Source organism: Rhinichthys klamathensis, unplaced genomic scaffold (assembly GCF_029890125.1).
Source record: "Rhinichthys klamathensis goyatoka isolate OS25496 unplaced genomic scaffold, OSU_Roscu_1.1 h1tg000147l_1, whole genome shotgun sequence".
In the NCBI taxonomy this organism is placed as follows: Eukaryota; Metazoa; Chordata; class Actinopteri; order Cypriniformes; family Leuciscidae; genus Rhinichthys; species Rhinichthys klamathensis.
Window position 1 is genome coordinate 2,921,716 of NW_026606682.1, and position 18,924 is coordinate 2,940,639.

Here is an 18,924-nt window from a genome sequence, read left to right on the forward strand (position 1 = left end):
GTGTGCCAAAATCTCCACCCGGGACGAAAGTCCTGAAATTGACCACAATAGGTGACACTATTATCACACTACAGGTGAATGGGACTTTTTTTTTTCTTTATAGATATTCTCATACATTTCTACCAGTTTAATCTTCATATTAAGAGAAATACTTTTTGTATTACACTTTGTCTAAAAAATAAAATAAAATATGTAAATTAGGCAATATCTCATTAAATATGCATACACATAAACCCTTGAAGCTACATATTTTCTGAGGTGATCACAGTGTTCACAATGACCATGATGATATGGTCATAGAAGAATGTAAGCATTCTGATTTGATATAAAGAAAATGGCTAAAAAACAGTCAACCTATTACACACAACTACCAACATACAGGAATTGCCAGTTATTTATTAACCTAAACTTTAAAACGTCTCGGTTACGGATGTAACCCTCGTTCCCTGAGTAGGGAACGGAGACGTTCCGTCGGATGACGTCGAATGGGGTTCGCTTAGAAGCCTCTCATCTTCGAAAGAAATAAAACGAGCCAATGGCAAGCAAATGCCATGGGTCTGCAGAATTTGCATGGCGCAACTCCGCCCCACCTCGTGGGTATAAAAGGAGAAAGCCGGCAATATGCAGATATGTTTCTTCTGCAAGACTGAACTCGGCTGTTCCAGCGGTACAGCGGAAGTGGCAGGCAGACGGAACGTCTCCGTTCCCTACTCAGGGAACGATGGTTAAATCCGTAACCGAGACGTTCCCTTTCGTTGTCACTCCGAGTTCCGTCGGATGACGACGAATAGGGTTACCAGTCTAATCACGCCACCTTCACAGCTGTCTTCCAGTGCCCTGCGTAAATCTGAGATCCCAGTCGTGAGACTAGCACGGACGAAGGACTCCAATTTAGCACAGGAATACCAAGGTACACTGGGGAGCAAATCCTATAGCTTAGAGGAATATGCAATTACTGCCAACCCAGAGGGGGGAGGGGACTTAGAGAATACACATATGACCCGGAGGGATGCATATGGAGAACACTGGGGTGTCCAGCCACAGGTGGAATATTTTAACCCCAGGGGTGGCAAGGTGGCTTGCCAAGGGAAAGACACATGCTCAGAGAGGCTTACAGTGGAAATACACATGTGGGGGTCGCTCAGAGGAGGGACCATGCACACGGTGGGCACCTAGCCGACGCGCAGGCAATAAACACTGGCGCCGACATCAGGAGTGCTGGAGGAACTCAGGGCTTTCGGAGAAGCTCACCTGAGGAGAATATCGCACGTATCCAGTCCGAAGAGTGGAATGGCGAGCAAGCGAAGACACCTGAGAGGGTCCGGTACTAGCTGGTTGAAGCGAGTACATGAGAGGACACTGGCTCCACTCGGAGATTGTAGAATCTGGCGAATGTGTTGGGTGTCGCCCAGCCTGAAGCTCTGTTAGCGAGGCGCCATGCGCTTGAGACCAAGAGGACGCCACACTCCGGGTGGAGTGGGCAGTCACACCAAGGGGGCACGGTCGACCTTGCTGCTGGTATGCCAAAGCAATGGCGTCCACTATCCAGAGAGACAGCCTTTGCTTGGAGAGAGCCTTTCCCTTCAGCTTCCCACCATAACAGACAAAGAGCTGGTCTGAGGTCCTGAAACACTGCGTTCTGTCTACATAGGCGCGTAGGGCACGTACTGGACAGAGCAGTGCCAAGGCTGGGTCTGCCTCCTCCAGGGGCAGCGCTTGCAGGTTCACCACCTGGTCCCGGAAGGGAGTGGTAGGAACCTTGGGCACATATCCAAGCCGGGGTCTCAGGATCACGTGAGAGTAGGCCGGCCCGAATTCCAGGCACGCTTCGTCAACGGAGAATGCGTGCAGGTCCCCTACCCTCTTGATGGAGGCCAATGCAACCAGGAGCGCTGTCTTCATAGACAGGAACTTAAGCTCCACTGATTGCAAAGGCTCAAAGGGAGCACTCTGCAGGGCAGTTAGAACCACTGCGAGGTCCCAAGAGGGAACGAGAGGAGGGCAAGGAGGATTCAGTCTCCTCGCTCCTCTCAGGATCCTAAAGATCAGGATGGACTTTGAGAGGACCGCTTGCACCTCAACTAATGCAAGAAAACATATACAAAGAGCCTATTATCAACAGCAGCTTTGGGTCCAAGCACCATTTACAGACGCCACCTCGATCTTAAATGCAGATGCTTATGGTTTTGTAAGAAAGGGCAGTTTATTAGTCCCAGAGATTGTAATCTCAAAACCTGAAGGTTTGCCAGATCCCTGCTCATGTGGCAAGTGTGCACACAAGGATGGGTGTCCCTGTCGGCTAGCTGGTATCCGATGTTGCAAGTACTGCAAATGCAAGGGAGGCAATAGGTTTAAAAATCCTATCACTGAATGAGCTCTCATCATCATCCCCATACCTGGACTCTGTTGTCAAAGTTTTACCTTGCAACACAGGGAATAAACCTGTTGTTTTGTATTTTTCACATTAAGTTAACGTTCCAATGATAATAGCAAGGTTGGATATAAAAATTCTGTATATTAATCAAATGCTTGTTTTCTTTCTTTCAAAAAAGTCCAGTGTTTGTATACAATTGTATTTATAATTTTCCATTCAATACAGCACAAAACAGGATATCCCCTGATTTGATCACCTCAGAAAATCTGTAGCTTCAAGAGTTTAGGCTATATGTACGCATATGTATAGATATTGCCTAATTTGCATATTTAATTTTATTTTTAAGACAAAGTGTAATACAAAAAGTATTTCTCTTAATATGAATATTAAACTGGTAGAAATGTATGAGAATATCTATAAAAAAAAGTCCCATTCACCTGTAGTGTGATAATAGTGTCACCTATTGTGGTCATTTTTAGGACTTTCGTCCCGGGTGGAGATTTTGGCACACATCCCACGTTGTTCAATGGGGTCATATTGGTCTATAACAGTTGAGATATTCTCCGCTAAATGAAGTGCATACAAATCTTACCCAGGACCTAGACTACTTTGAACTGCTTAAAAAGTAGATTGTGGATGTCTTCAAGATCGATCACGATACAAAATCATCAGATTGCTCACCCCTACATGGCAGTATTATAGCTTATTTACATAACAGTAAGTTTCCCTGCTGAAAAAAACCCATCTTAAACCAGCCTAAGCTGGACTTAATTGGTCTTCCTGTTGGCCTGGCTAAGAGACCAGCTTAAACTGGTTAAGACCAGCAAACCAGTTTAATAGTTTTTCAGCTGGGTTATTATGGCTGACAAGTAACATAACACCTTGACCTTGGTGCATTAATGCATACTGTGCATACATAATGCATACTATTCCAAGTACATTAATATTTTATCTCATAATTACTAGTTGGAAACATAAAAAGTTGACAGTTGTGACATCATGAAACAAAAACATGGCATGCATGGCTTTAACACGTAAAGCTAATTTCGTACTTTTCAGTTTGATTTTATTACAGTCAGTGTTACCGCTTGTGATATATATTTTTTTTTAAATATTAAATATTTTAGAGAATATTGAATTAAAGTATTAATGTATTAGGTATTTCGCTGGTCTTAATGTCGACATGAAATGGAAGTTGCGACAGTCTTTTCCCTATTGTGACATATCCGAGTGAAACAGCTTCTCGATCAAGAAAAAATGTAGGGCGGGCTTGATTTTGTCCATGGGGAATTGATTGGATGTATTGTGGATTTCTATTGGTGGATCTCATGTGAGTGACAGGTTGTCCCGCCCACGCACCAGTAAATACACCATCAGAGAAAAGAAGAGATGTTGCTGCAAGGTATTTTGATTAAAAATTACGAGGGCATATAAATAAATAAAAGATGTGCACGGATAAATTATTTATTAGAAATACTGCAATATTCCATAAAAAAAAACAAGAATTGTCGATTTTGGTGTTTTGAGAGTTGCCTCATAAACAAATAATCTCTGAGTTTGAATTTCAATGATGTCATCTCGTAATAATTTCAATAATTTGGACAACACGTGAATGCAGCAAAACTCTTTAAAAGGAATTTAGAGTCAGAGCTATGTGTGTTTTTTTATGTTTAGATTTCTAGTCATTACATATGTTTCTAGATTGTGACTAAGCAATTGACTGTGTTGCTCTAATGTAACTCCTGTAGCTCTTGGCTTTATGCTCTGTTCATTATAGGAATAGCCCGCTTGTGTCACCCCTCTCATCCGTGTGCCGATTACGGTAGATTAAAAGGGCTCTTTAACAAGAGTTCATGCCATCACTTTGTCCCACGCTGACTACTACTGAACATCTTCCCCCACCCAGCTTAAGTCCATTTAGGCGGATCTCAGCCTCGTGTTAATGACCACGTCTCTGCCAAGGATGAGCTCTGTAATATCTGCTTGTGTACTGAGTGTACAGACGCTATAGCTTTTCTTTACATCCTAAATACCCCTGTGCTGTTACAGTAACAATTTAGGGATTTTGAGTGAAAGGCATATCAGTCATTTTCATGGCTGTCCACCCAGTGAGAGGTAAAGTCTGACTATCTAGATGGGTTGTTTTTCATGTGTAACCGCACATTACCTGCAGACAAATTGTCGTCGACGATTGTCAATAGCTGGGTTTCCATCCATGTATTTTTATGTGAATTGTTTTTAGATATTGCTTTTTTATGCTATATGGTTGCTACTAGGTGATTGTTTACTAGCCCAAGTTAAAAAAAAAAATCCCATCCTCTATGATATTCTGGTGTCTATGGCTCAGTGCAAGTCTGATTTATTTTCACCTGTTTTTTGTAAAGTCTGGTCAGTTAGAAAAGGAACAGCACACCTTCTTAAAAAGTCACATGATTTGAGGTCTCATTCATGTCCGTGGCACATATACGGGCTGTTTAATATGTAGTGTTTGGGGATTGAACAAGATCAGTGAATCGTCTTCAGTTAACATCTTCAGTTTGTTGTTGTGTTGCAAATTTTGAAATATTATAATAGCATTTCTAGTATTCAAGGGTTAATTATAGCATATGATGTGGCCGTTCAATCTAAATATAGATTCAACTCTGTTTTCCACTACTTTTGCAACCAGAGTATCAAACTGCTCTCCACCTGTCAACACCATTGAGGCTTGGAAAACTCCCTCCTGATGCACACACTCATTCTGCCTTTCGGTCACATGTCTGTACTCAAACTCTATTACGTAAGCACACTTTATATGCTAACACAAAATATTTATGCCCTCTGTTTGAGTTTAAAAATGACGCTGAAGTTGCGGAGGAACAATCTCAGATTCATTGTCTGAAGTGTGCTTGTTGCGTCTCGTTCTACAGCTGCCTGAGCGGCCTGTTCATATAAAAAAGCTGCAAGTTCAAAGCCAGGTTCTGGATTACTACCATATGTCTGCAAAGCCAGACTCCAAGAGTAAGTCTGCCCCAGCCGTACCCTCTAATTTCTTATCCCAAAATTGGACATTTGAATGGCTGTGCAACATCGTCCCTCCCCTATGACTCTTGCACGGTACGTTCTCACAGTAATTCTTCTCTGCAGGATAACTGAAGCCATCTTATTACAACAAGACGTTTTTAACTTGTTCCTTTGACGCTTAGGAAATGCCACGTTTGAAATGATGTCATGTTGACATGCATCCACCACAGCAGAGCTGCGGATATCTTATCAGGAGCCACTGCTGGCTGGTGTCCTTCCACGGAAACAGCTGACATTGTTGTAGTCACACGACATCCATAATGAATAAATCTCCGAAAAGGAGGACCAGGGCTGTAATCAATGCAGAAATGTCTGGCTTTTATTGTTTGTGCAAATCATAGACAAAGTTCACTGTCTGTGTAGGAGGGGTTTGCAAGGGATCTTTGTTTCTCAAATACTGGAAGGTATTGGCCTAGTCTGTCAATCCCAGCATGCACTTCACCCCAGTATGAATACAACATTTGTCTGGTAGTGTGGGTTGAACACCCTCTGACAACCAGGCCTCTTTGCCCAAACTGCTTGCACAGACTTTGACACCAATGTGCCTGTTCCTTGCAGACTTGGTAATACTGATTTTAGAGTGAAGAAACCGAAGAACATCTGACATGAAGTTGAAGAAGAAGCACCGTCAACTTCTCAAAAGAGATGAGACATTTTCATCAAGACATCGAGCAAATTAGGAAGACTTTAATTTGATTGTTCTTGCCAAGGTGTAAGGGGATTGTAGGTGTTCCCGTCTTGGCGTACTGCAAGATTCCGTTCTTAGATCCAAAATTTAAGAAGCGAGGAACCCGTCATACATTCTCAATTGAGATTTATTGTCATGAGTTACATTGGGGTGCTGTGAAATGGGTGCCAGGATTTCCTCGGTTTTGGAATGTAGGTCCGGTTTTGGCATGCCTAGTTGCACACTTTTATGGGTTGGAACTCGTGAAACGGGATCAAAGAAAGGTTTAATTGTTAGGGAAGATGAGGTAACTGCAGGTGCTTGCTTTATGGCAAATTGTTTAAGATTGACTATATCCAGTTAAGGGCACATCAGAGGTGGACATCAAGATGACTCGTTAGATGTCGAGTGTTTATTTATTGTACAAGTTGGTTTTGTTTCCTTTTAAAGTAGCCTTTAGAAGATCAGTGAGCGGGGTGCTTAGTTTCGCAGTTAACGTTTACAGCCTTGTCCTTCACAATGTTTCTTTACTGGAGGAAACGGGGAGCATATGAGCTGGAGACACTACCATCTTTTTTGACAGAGCGGGGGGTGGAACGGTACTCTTGGTCGTCCCCACTGGATGTCATCCATGATGTTAATGGTAAGGCTGGATCCACTTTCCCAAAATACCCTAACTCTTTTAGTCACTAACCATGAGTTGTCATCTTTAGTACACTTCCATCTCAGATGGTACTTGCTTAAACTTTTGAATTTTAATGTTGTTGCATCCCTAGTTCATGTATGTATGCGTCAGATACATTTTGGCTTCGGCCACTGCATTGTTTCCTGTTGTTTTTAGCGCTACATTAAGCTGTTTTTTATCATAAGACCTCTCCACACTTCTTGTTAACTTTGTATACTTGCTGCCTTTGATTTGTGTGTTTTGAAGTTTTTGCAAGGTGTGTTATGGTCATTCATTACTGCCACCTCCATATTCTTCAGTACTCTTGCCCTTATCCCTATGCTAATAATGATAGTATATGATGAAACTGGACACACTGTTTTTCATTAGCCTATCATTCAGACCTCCTCGGTGCTTTATTTGTTTTTTCTCTCACAACTTATGCAACCAAAATTTCTTCTGGAACATTTGGGACACTCATCTGGAGATGGAAAGCTTCAACACAGAGTCTCTTCTTTGATCTCTTCCATTCATAAGACCTGTAATTAAGGCTGATCTATTACTGAGAACCGCTCTCTGGCCACTGCGGCCTACAGAAGAGGAGCGTACTGCATTTCTAAGTGCATACTTGTCCTCTCGAATGCCGTAATTAGTCTGGGGGATTATAATGGTGGGTCATGGCTCACTTTGGTGTTTGAGGTAGTAGCGGTGATGGGAAAATGTCAGAAACTCATAGTGGATTATGCAGTCATCTTATAAAGCACATTGCTGTAAGATTAGCTCTAGTGGGGCCTTCAAAATGGTCTTATTACTGTATGTCCTCGAGATTCAAGTGTGTGGCCTCTTAAGTCCTCTCTGCATGTTGTGTAAGAAGCAGTATGGCTGGAGGCATGGACGTCAGAGACTTGCTGTCAGTTTTCTGTCAATGACAGGAATGAAAATAACTGAAATGTGCTTATTGCATTTTTTGTTTTTCAAGCAGACAATTTTTGAAACCTAGTACAGGAAATGTTTATCATCTCAATGTTTCTAATTCGATTTGACTGGACATTGTCTAACTAAAATAGGCATACACAAACTAAACATTTTGGTTGACAATGCAATACAATAAAAACATTTGCATTTGGTTTTCAGCTAAAAGAGAAAAATCGTGGTCCAATTTTTTTTACAGAATACAAAATGACTTTTTGCCTACAGAAGCGAATTTCTGCCTCAAAGAATTTGAAATGCTATTTCTCGTAATTGTGACTTTCTCATAATCTGAGACTTTATATTTCATAATTATATTTTAAGTTTGTGACTTTTATATTTCACAATGTGACATTTGCAACTATATAATGCTCATAATTGTCTTTTATTTCACCCAATATGACAAGAGAAGAGTGTGACTCTTATTTTAAACTCTTGTGATTCGAATATTCTAATAAATATGAACGCAACACGAACCAAAGACATGGACATGATGTCACAAGATTCTAAAAAGGACAGAATGCTCAAGCATACCTGTTTTTTCTCATCACAGTTCGATACAGGCATCAGAACCAGCGTCTCCTCACAGGAGATCTTTGTTTGTGTGTGTGATGGAGGGATTCCTCCCGCTGTTTTGGGTCCTTACACATTTTATAAGCTCTTCACAAGTTCTCAGATCCATCATATACCATCATATGTAGGCTACGCACTTTCCTGCGAGCGCATTTAGCCCAGCATACAGTATTGTTTTGGATGTTCGATAAGTTCCGTCGCGAAATATAGCCGCCACATCATAAAAGCCGACCAATTAGGTTGTGAACATATCCCTATTCCTTTAGGTTCTGGATCTTTAGGTTCAACGTTAAAATGTAAAATGCCAATGCGAACCAGGACTATAGAAAATATGCTTTTTGTCCTTTGTTGTGCATTTGTAAGCAGTTTGTATCGGGTACAGATGAATTTCTATTAGCCAAAAGTCAGTTTAATGTGTATTCAATGGGATCCTGTTCACAATATAGTTTTATCTTCCCATGTGGTGATGCAGCAGTTGGCTGCCTCTCTGACAGTCAAGCGAGACACCTCGTACCTTGGCAGGCTGCTGCCGTCCACCATCTGTCTTCTAGTAGACGCCTCGCGTTACATAACTCTCTCCAGCGTCTCCGGCTGACGGGGAGGTTTAGCCTTCAAAGCGAAGCATGAGAACGAGGCAATACATCAGACAGCAGTTCCAGTAGTGTGCCTGTCGCCTCAGTGGTACAGGACAGAGGGATAAATTCACCACTGATCTAAGGCATTCCTCAGATTCCTTGTAAAAGCCCGTACAAAAGCGATACGTAAACACACTCTTAGAAATCTCCTAGAAACCTCCTCTCTGCCTATACATGGTTAACATGGTACAGTCAAGGTCAGGTCCTTACTGTGTGGTCTTCTTTGAGGAACATTATAATAAGGCTGCAGGGTTGTGGGATTGTCGGTTGGGAACTGTACGCCTTTGTTTTATGGATCACTGATTTGTATGATTATTAGAGGTGCTTGCTAAGACAAGCATTACTATTTCTAATGCTCGTACTTTGGGTTGGGGGCCTAGTATGTCACGGTCCAAAGTATTTGGCTTGTCCTGAATGGTTTGTTCTACGAACATGGATTGTTTTTTAATGGCCTACATTTGTATTTATTTATTTATTTTGGTTATTATTCATTTTATATTTTACGTATTTTATATGACATTGTAAGATTGTCAAATTTTTTTTTTTTTGCAATATTTTTTCATAATAATAATAATAATACTGATTATATTATTATTAATATTATATAAACTCAAATACTATTGTACCATTGTTGTTTGTTGTTTTTTATTTATTTATTATTATTTCTAATAATTAGTTGTTTCGTTTTCTATTATTACTTTGTATTTTATTAAAGATTTTGTATTACTCAATTTATTTTATTTATATATATTATAGTTGTTATTAATTTTATATTTTACATACTTAAAGGTAGGGTAGGCAATTTATTGTTAAACTGGTTAAAACGTTCTTCCCATTCTGATATCAATCAATAATAGAAGTGTAAATATTCAAACTTGTGTATCTTTTGTGAAAGTCTCAGGACCAAAAATATTTCTTCCAATCATCGCATTCGGTCCAATACGATTTCTGTCCCGCCTGTCAGCAAATGTATTTCCAAACCTCCGCGCACCTGCTCGCGGCTCGCGCAGACATCATCATCACGTCATCAGCGCATTCCATGAGGCGGTGCAGAGTTGTGGACAGACAGTCACCGAGAGCCACAAACAAAAACAGCAGCCGCCTTTTACAGTTCCTCCTCAACCAAAACAACAAGCTTACCATCGTGTCGTAATTACCGCGATTACGAGATGGCAACCCGTAACATTCTACCCGGAGCTGTTCACGTCTTCAGCTTTGGATTTATTTGTTTCAATGTCAACACCAAAATGAATCTGCAGTAGAGGTCTACACGGAGCACCCGGGATCCGACCCGGGACTCTATATTTTAAATGGTCAGCCGGGTCGGGTCCCAATCTATTACTTGGGTCCCGGGTCTGTTTAAAGGGATACTTCACCTCTGGAAAGATGAATGTGTATTTAAAATGGGTCATTTATGTAGAAGAAATGTGAAATGATTTTTGAATTTGGAGCTTTCTAGACTGAGAAAAGCCAGAAAATGTATTTTTGGCTTATGTGGATGAAAGACAACAACTCCCAGAATGCACTTGCTTCGCTGCCCTAGGAGGCCACGCCTACCAGTAACAGAGCGCAGTAGTTAAACAACAAGTCTAGGCTAGTGAGAGTCTGTGATGAGTCTCTGTGATGAGTCTGCCTGAAAATGTGTTTCGAGATCGCCCAAAATGTCCGGGATTCGGCTTTTGCGTTCTACAGTTGCCATTCATTATGTTTACTGTGGGGAGCAGAACGAGGCAGGGTGGCGTGATTACTGATGAGAGACACCTGTGAGACGCACCGGTCTCGTATCTCTCATGGAGGAGCGGGAATTTTCTTAGCAATGTTAAAACGCACATCAACCGATCACTTGTTTAGCGTTCATGTAAACACTACATTCAGATTCACCAATCGGAATGAATTCAGTTAGGTTGAAACAAAAGGTGTGCATGGAAACAATGAATGGCGACTGCAGAAAGCAAAAGCTGAATCCCGGACATCGATGGCCGGACATGTCCGGGAAAAAGAGGATGGTAACCCCTACTACTCAGCTTTCTCCACAGAACAAGAGCCTGCTAGCTTAGCTTCCAAAAAAAGATGGCTGACACTATGTGTACATTCTGTGAGTGAGATCCCGCTTTCATGTGTTTTGAAGGAGGCGTGGCTTTGGAGACGCTCTGAAGGGAGGGTGGGATCTAATGTTTTCAAAGCTAGTTTGCTTTGCTATAGAGTGGTGCAGGTATGACGTCACTTTGTTTGCCAGTCGGCAGTTAGCATCACACTGGTTCCCTCGACAAAAACCCAATAGGATTTTCCCATAGGCTTTTGAATTTTCGCAAAAAACAAGCTCTGTGATCTAGGGGTGTGCCATATCATACCGTTCACGATAATACCGGTATAAATTTTAACGTGATAAAAAAGTGTCATATCGCGATATCAATGATATAGCGACGCGATGACGTATGGCGCATTTACGTTCCCTTGCGCGCACAACAACATCACCTGTCTGAGAGTAAGAGCAGCCTGTCAGCCTCCCATGACAATTTAGTACATAAAAAGGGAGCTACTTCAATAGAATGGAAGTGGTTTGGTTACAAGAGGTCAGACCTCCAACAAAGCACAATATTTAGCAAAATATGCAAAAAAAAAAAACTGTTACTGCTAGGTGGAAACACAACAAGCAAAAACACACCGTTGAGAACAACCAAACTTTCTCCGAGACGCAATTTCAAAAACAGCTTTAGTGTTCAGCGGTGCTGCCGCGTCTTCTCTTTCTCGTCTCTCAAAATGTGTTGCACAAGGCAAAAGTCAAGCGCTGCAGGCGGCGATACCACACTCTCGCGTTTAGGAGTCGGTAGATAACTTTAGGCGAGATAAACATAATGAAAAAAAAAAAAAAGATTTTCTATATCGTCATAAATATCATTATTGCAAATATTCTTGAAATATCGTGATATAATTTTGAGGCTATATCACCCACCCCTACTGTGATCAACAAAAGTTTATGATACTTACACATTTTGTCCATTTAAGATATTTTTCACAGATGAACACAACTTTTATGAATTTTGAAGCCTAAATAGAAGCCCTAACTACACCACGGTTGCACAACTTCAACGCCACCATCACTAAGCTTCCGACAACTATTTCAGTTTTTATCCCAAAAAAACATTTTACCAGAACGTTTTAGCAGGCAACTAGAACAACTCACATTTTATTCACTTTGGCTTTAGAAAATTGGCCACAGTGAGTTTTTTTTCCCCCCTCTGTATTTAGAGCATGACTGCATAAGTTGCCATACACACACATGCTGTCTCACTGTGTGTGTTGAGGTTGACAATACATGTGACGCTAGCTTGCTTTTATTATTTGTTTGATTTGGGCCTAATCAGCTGTGCTGAGGTCAGACATTCCTGTCCATGTTAAACAGAGGAAGAGAAAGTGTGTGTGCGTGTGTGTGTGAAGGAAAGGAAGAGATAATTAAAGAGATGAATACTGCTGAATTAGACTTTTACCACCTATTACTAGCATCCTGCGCTAAGCTAAACACGTAGGGCCTACTGTCTTTATTCATTATAAATTTAAAAAAACATCATAAGATTATCAAATCTCTTGTGTAATATATCTTTGTTTCATCTTATAGACCTTATTCAGAGCATTTCCATGACAGGTATGAAAGCGAGGCTGTGAGGGATAGACTTACCGTGTTTTCAATGGCATCCACAAAGCCGTATAAAGCTCCTAGATCACTTATAATTTTCCACACCTCATGTTGTCTGGAGTTTTTTTGTCTACTGAAATTTCTTGGAAAGACATTTTTGCTGTATTTTGTAAGCAGAACAATCCAAAAACACAATCAATACTGAAGAGATGTATGTCTATCCCTCACAGCCTCGCTCTCATTCACGTTAAAAATCAAAGATGACTTGCTGTGAATAAGGTCTATTGTGCCCTCTTGACATTTCATTTTCTTTTTCTTTTATAATTTTGTTTTGTTTCATTTGACTTTTTATTTGTTTATTTTTTATATTAATTGTATTTTATCAATTTTTTTTGCAGAGTAAACTAGCAAAGTACTATGCTTTTTTCACCTGTTTTATCACCCAAGCGTTTAGAGGAATATTGATGCCTCCCTGAAATTCTATAAACTGGTAAGCCAGCGCAGGCAGCTGGTTCTGTGGTCAGACACTGTTGTGTCACATAATTTTAGGTTTCGTCACAAGTTTCTGACTCATGACACTCTTGATTCAGTCTAAAGCAGTGGTTCCCAAACTGAGGCATTTCATATCCTTCTGTGTACCTCCTCTCTTCCACTTAGAATGCAGTCACACCTTTTCCATGGTGGGACAATATTTGCAGCCTTAAATTGATTTTCAGATGCATTTTTTTTTTACCTTTATGAAGGCAAAGTTTTTCTAACCCTAGTGCATTTAGATGCATTTACACAGTTTAATCCTGCCCAGAGGTGCAATTACAATGACATATAATAATGTTATGAGATGTAAAAAAATAAAAAAGATCAATAGAGGAATATGAAATGATGTTAAAAACCAAGAGAATACTTTTAAATATTAAACTAAAACCGCCAGTAGGGGGCAGCAAATCACTGTCTTAATGAGTGAGTCATCGAGTCATTGATTCATTGATTCAGTGGCTGTATTTACGAATGGGTCATTGAATCACTGACTCTCCCGATTCATTCGATGAAACACCACTGTGTGTTGCTTGGAGACACACACAACGATATGTTCGGTAAAAAAGCATTCTCGCTACTATATAATTTATTATCTATGCACAGTCTGTTTCTATATTTGTTCTGAATCAAAAAAAAAAAAAAAAAAAACTTTTACGAAGGGACATTGTCAAAAAAAGGCAATAATGTTGCGCGATTTGCTAAGGCAGCATACTCTGCACGCAACCTAACGTTACCATGCGCGCTGCTTGCGTGGATGAAGTCAGCTTTTAACCGCAAAATATGAGGAAATTTGACTGGATGTCATGGTTTTGACCTTTTACGGCCCTACTATTTTCTTATTTTTACACTAGAAATAAAAATTTTCCTGTTAGAAATAAATGCTAGGTGATGTTTTTTTTTTTTTTTTTTTTAAGGTGGGGTAGAATTAAATGAACTGCAAAAGCAATCATATTGTTTGCGAACCCCATCTGTACGCGTTCCTCAGTTTGGGGACCATTGGTCTAGGATCTGATACTGAGGCATATTACTGGCATATTACTTACACATTTAAAGCAAAAGATCTCCAGATGGAAAAGATGTTCATAATTTTTCCTGTGAATATTGAATCTGTAAGCGGAGAGGGGAATGGAAAGTTTTTGTTGGGTCGACTTCTACAGAGGACTGCTTGCAAAAGTGTCTGTTAACTGTCCTAAAATCCCCATCTACAGAGCATATGAAATGATTAGTACTCATAAAATTAATGTTTATAGTGTGGTCAGTTGTTGTAGTTTTGCACTGTGCTAATAAGAAACACTGTTTATCCAGTCAAGAATGAAGCGAAAGTGATATTACATCTTGTTTATGTTGTCTCTTCTTTTTTACTTCCTTTTTGTTGTTGTTGTTGTCTTCTTCCCTGTCCTGTTTATATCCTGTTCAAGTTCCTCTGTCTGTCCATTTATTGCACAATATACTCTTAGTATTTAGGAGCTGTCATGTTTTGTTTGACTTTTTTTGTGTAGGTTAGTTTTGTTTTGCTTTTTGAAAAGAACACAACAACACCCTAGCAACCACTCATAACACATAAACAACCTTTATAGCATCAATCCGTTTAGCAACACACTGACAATATGGTGGTGACACTTGCGCATAATTCTTCTTATTTTTAATCTTTCTTTAAAAACTCGAACAAACTTTAAATGATCTGATTTATGATTTTCAACTTCAGGACAGTTAAACAAACAAAAGAACACCACAACACCCTAGCAACCACCCATAAGACCTTAGCAACCTTATAGCATCAATCCAAAATACTCTTGCAACTGCGTAGAAACCCCGTAAACACTGTGAATATATTAGCGACCGCTTAGCAACACCCTGGCAATGTGGTGGCGACACTTGCACTGTCGTTTTTCTTCAGAAAATGTACACGTTTACCGCCGGTTCTCTAAGGTGTTTTAATGTGTATCTGTGTGTGATTTACTGTTGCAGACGAGAAGCCGCCTCAGGAAGAGGAGTGTGTGGTGTGCCAGCATCCAGACTGCACCGAGCGCCGTCACGCCTCAAAGGTAAGAGCAGCACACCAGACACCCGTCCCGAAGACCGCTGCGAGATCTCGCCTTCTCAAAGTTTAGAGGACCAGAGAGAGGCCTGCTGGGATATGAGGTCGCCTCTCTGGCCACCAGACTGTGAAATGAATTCCCTCTCATAAGCTGATGCTCTCTGACACAGGAGAATGAGCAGAGGAGAGCAGGGAACACAAGTCAACTCTCAGGAAGGCTTTGATAACTTTCTGTGTGCTTTGGGAATCATAGTTGGGACTGTTAGGAATGAGGTAGACGGCTGTTATTGTGTCGAGGGGAACGTTATGCAGCAGGTTTGGGTGTAGTGGTGACAAGAAACTACTTGTATTGTTGTTTTGAATGTGTTTATTTGTTAGATATTCTTAGTGATTTGATTAAAGCTTTTAGCTATCGTAGCTAAAAGTGTGTGGTTCCCTCAGTTCCATTTAGCAGATGTTTTCATAGACAGACAGAATTTCTCTCAAAAGTTTGTGGTTGGTAAGATTTTTATTTTTTTTTGTATTTGAAAAATGCCTCACTAAAGGCCCTTGCACACTGACCTTTTTTGTTTAGGTTAGTTTTTTTTTTTTTTGTTGTGTTTTGCTTTTTGAAAAGAACACAACAACACCCTAGCAACCACTCATAACACATAAACAACCTTTATAGCATCAATCCGTTTAGCAACACACTGGCAATATGGTGGTGACACTTGCGCATAATTCTTCTTATTTTTAATCTTTCTTTAAAAACTCGAACAAACTTTAAATGATCTGTCTTATGATTTTCAAAAGAATACCCTAGCAACCACCCAAAATTTTCGCACGTCAAAAAATAAATACGTCCTCACGTTATGTCAATCACGCTTGCACACTGTCTCCGAAACTTTCGTCCGTCACAAAAAAAATCGAATCGGGTTCGATTTTCTGCATTTTTCGCATCCATAGGAGGCATTTTGAATGGTGTTTTGATAATTCAGAGCCACCAAATCACGAACACGAAAATTTCAGACTCAGTGTGCAAGGGCCTTAAAGGGTTAGTTCACCCAAAAATGAAAATTAAGTCATTAATTACTCACCCCCATGCTGTACCAACCCCGTAAGACCTTCGTTCGTCTTCGGAACACAAATGAAGATATTTATGATTAAATCTGAGAGCTGGATCACTGCTACATAGGCTCCCTAAGGGAACGAAACTTGACGGCCCAGAAAGTCATTAAAGAAAATGTTTAAATATTCCATGTCGCAACAGTGGCTCAACTATAAGTTTATCAAGCGACGAGAATACTTTTTGTGCGAAAAAACAAACAAAAATAACGACTTCATTCGACTATTCCTTTTCTTCCTTGTAGGCCTGAAACGAGACTTCAAGAGATTTCCACGACGCATGCGCGAGAATTGCCATCTCCTTCAACTACTTCAGTTAAGTTCTCGCGCATGCGTCGTGGAAATCTCTTGAACTCTCGTTTCAGGCCTACAAGGAAGAAAAGGAATAGTCGAATAAAGTCGTTATTTTTGTTTGTTTTTTCGCACAAAAAGTATTCTCGTCGCTTGATAAACTTATAGTTGAGCCACTGTTGCGACATGGAATATTTAAACATTTTCTTTATTGACTCTCTGGGCCGTCAAGTGTCATTCCCTTAGGGAGCCCATGTAGCAGTGATCCAGCTCTCAGATTTAATCATAAATATCTTCATTTGTGTTCCGAAGACGAACGAAGGTCTTACGGGGTTGGTACAGCATGGGGGTGAGTAATTAATGACTTAATTTTCATTTTTGGGTGAACTAACCCTTTAAGGCTGCATTTATTTGATCAAAAATACAGTAAAAACGGTAATATTGTGAAATTACAGTTTTGAATAACTCTTTTATTTTGGAATTTCTGCAGAATTTTCAGTCTTCAGAGTCACGTGATCCTTCAGAAATCATTCTGATATGCTGATTTACTGCTCAAGAAACATTTATTATTATTATTATCAATGTTGAAAACAATTGCGCCTTTTTGATTTTCTATTCTTTGATGAATAGGAAGTTAAAAGGAACAGCATTAATTAGAAAATAGAAAATGCATTGCTAAATAAAATATTAATTACTTGAAAAATATAAAAAATGCAGTTTTTGAAATAGTTTATTTATAATAATATTATTATTATTATTATAATATTTTAATATTTATTTTAAACTTAATTTAGCTTTAATTTAAATTAATTTAATAACTTTAATTTAAATAGTTATATTTTATTCAAGATTGATACATTAAATTCATTAAGATTTCATAATATGCACATTTTTAAAAATGTTTTATATATGTATTTATATACTGTATATATATATATATATATATATATATATATATATATATATATTATATCTATATTATAATATCTATCTATCTCTCCATATATCCGTCCGTCTGTCTTTCATCATACTTAATTAAAAATAAAATGTTCATGATAAAATAAATAACTATGCCAAAACTAGCATTATAAGTGAACTTTATGGGAAAATATTCTGCAGAAGTGTACAGTTTAACCCCTTATTGGTCAGCACTTATCCTTCAATTTATGTCAAATTTATTTCCTCCTCACTGTGATTTATTTTATTACTTTTTACTACTTCTTACTAGTGTTGAGCTCATTTTATTTTGAGAGAAGACTGAAATCAAACCAGAGCTGTTACCTGTTGAAGCTTGCCAAGTCTCACCTAATCATTCTTTAGAAACGGTTGTAAATCACTCTCCATTCATGCAAAAGCCTGAAGCCCGCCTGTAATGTGATGTCTGTGCGTGTTTGTGTGTAAAAGTGAGCACACGAGGGCTCTGGGTTTATGATTATGTGACCAGGACCGCTGTAGGGGGTCGGCCTGTAGGAAAACCTCCGTGGTGATAGTGCTCGCCTGGCGCCGGCGCCCCGAGGTCACGGGCTCTGCTTTTGTAAGGAGATTACAGAGAAACGTGCGTGAGGGAGGAATGTTTCTACTCTCATTGTCACCTTCACCTCCCTCTGTGCCTCCATTGTTTTTATTACTGGTCATCTCCTCGTTGACATGCGATGTCTTCATTTAGTCAGCTTGTCTTGTAACATGACTGTTTATGGCTTGTTGTTACTCCTCGTTTTGGGGTGATTATGTTGTTCAAAAGTTTGGGATCAGTAAAATTGTTTTATATGGATCAAAACTATTTTTTTTCTTCATATTTTAAAATGTCATTTATTCATGTGATCAAAGCTGAATTTTCAGCATCATTCCTCCAGTCTTCAGTGTCACATGATCCTGCAGAAATCATTCTAATATGCTGATTTGCTGCTCAAGAAACATTTATTATTATTATTATTAATGCTGAACTGAGTTGTGCTGATTAATATTTCTGTGGAAACGGTGAAACTTTTTTTTTGTTGGTATCTTTGAATAGAATAACTGTCATTTTTGGTTTATTTACTGTGTCCTTGTTGAATCTTTTAAATAAAACTTTCTCATACCAATCTTCTGTATTATTAATAATTATTTTATTATTATATATGTATTATATTCTTAATTATTTCATTATCTGATATATTATTTAATTATATTTCTAAGCTAAAATTAGACAGCATCTATGACAAGCCAGAAACACCCAAGGAAATATTTAACATTCAGAATATCTTATTCTAGTGAAACATTTTTTTAATTTTGTAATATTTTTTGCTCTATTTGTATTTCTTGCATTTTGATGCAAAAGCCAACTATAGCTGAGACACTTAGAAATAATGAACAGCGTTTTATGCATTAGTAAATCATTT

General features: G+C 39.2%; 1 protein-coding gene across 1 annotated transcript in view; it reads left to right on the forward strand.

Annotated features, from left to right (window-relative positions):
- The window catches only part of plekhg5b (pleckstrin homology domain containing, family G (with RhoGef domain) member 5b), a 73,436-nt gene that overhangs the window by 4,868 nt on the left and 49,644 nt on the right, over positions 1 to 18,924 (forward strand). Inside the window, exon 3 of the mRNA XM_056258032.1 lies at positions 15,082 to 15,158. Coding sequence (XP_056114007.1) covers positions 15,082 to 15,158 — 77 coding nt within the window. The remainder of the gene's footprint in view (positions 1 to 15,081; positions 15,159 to 18,924) is intronic.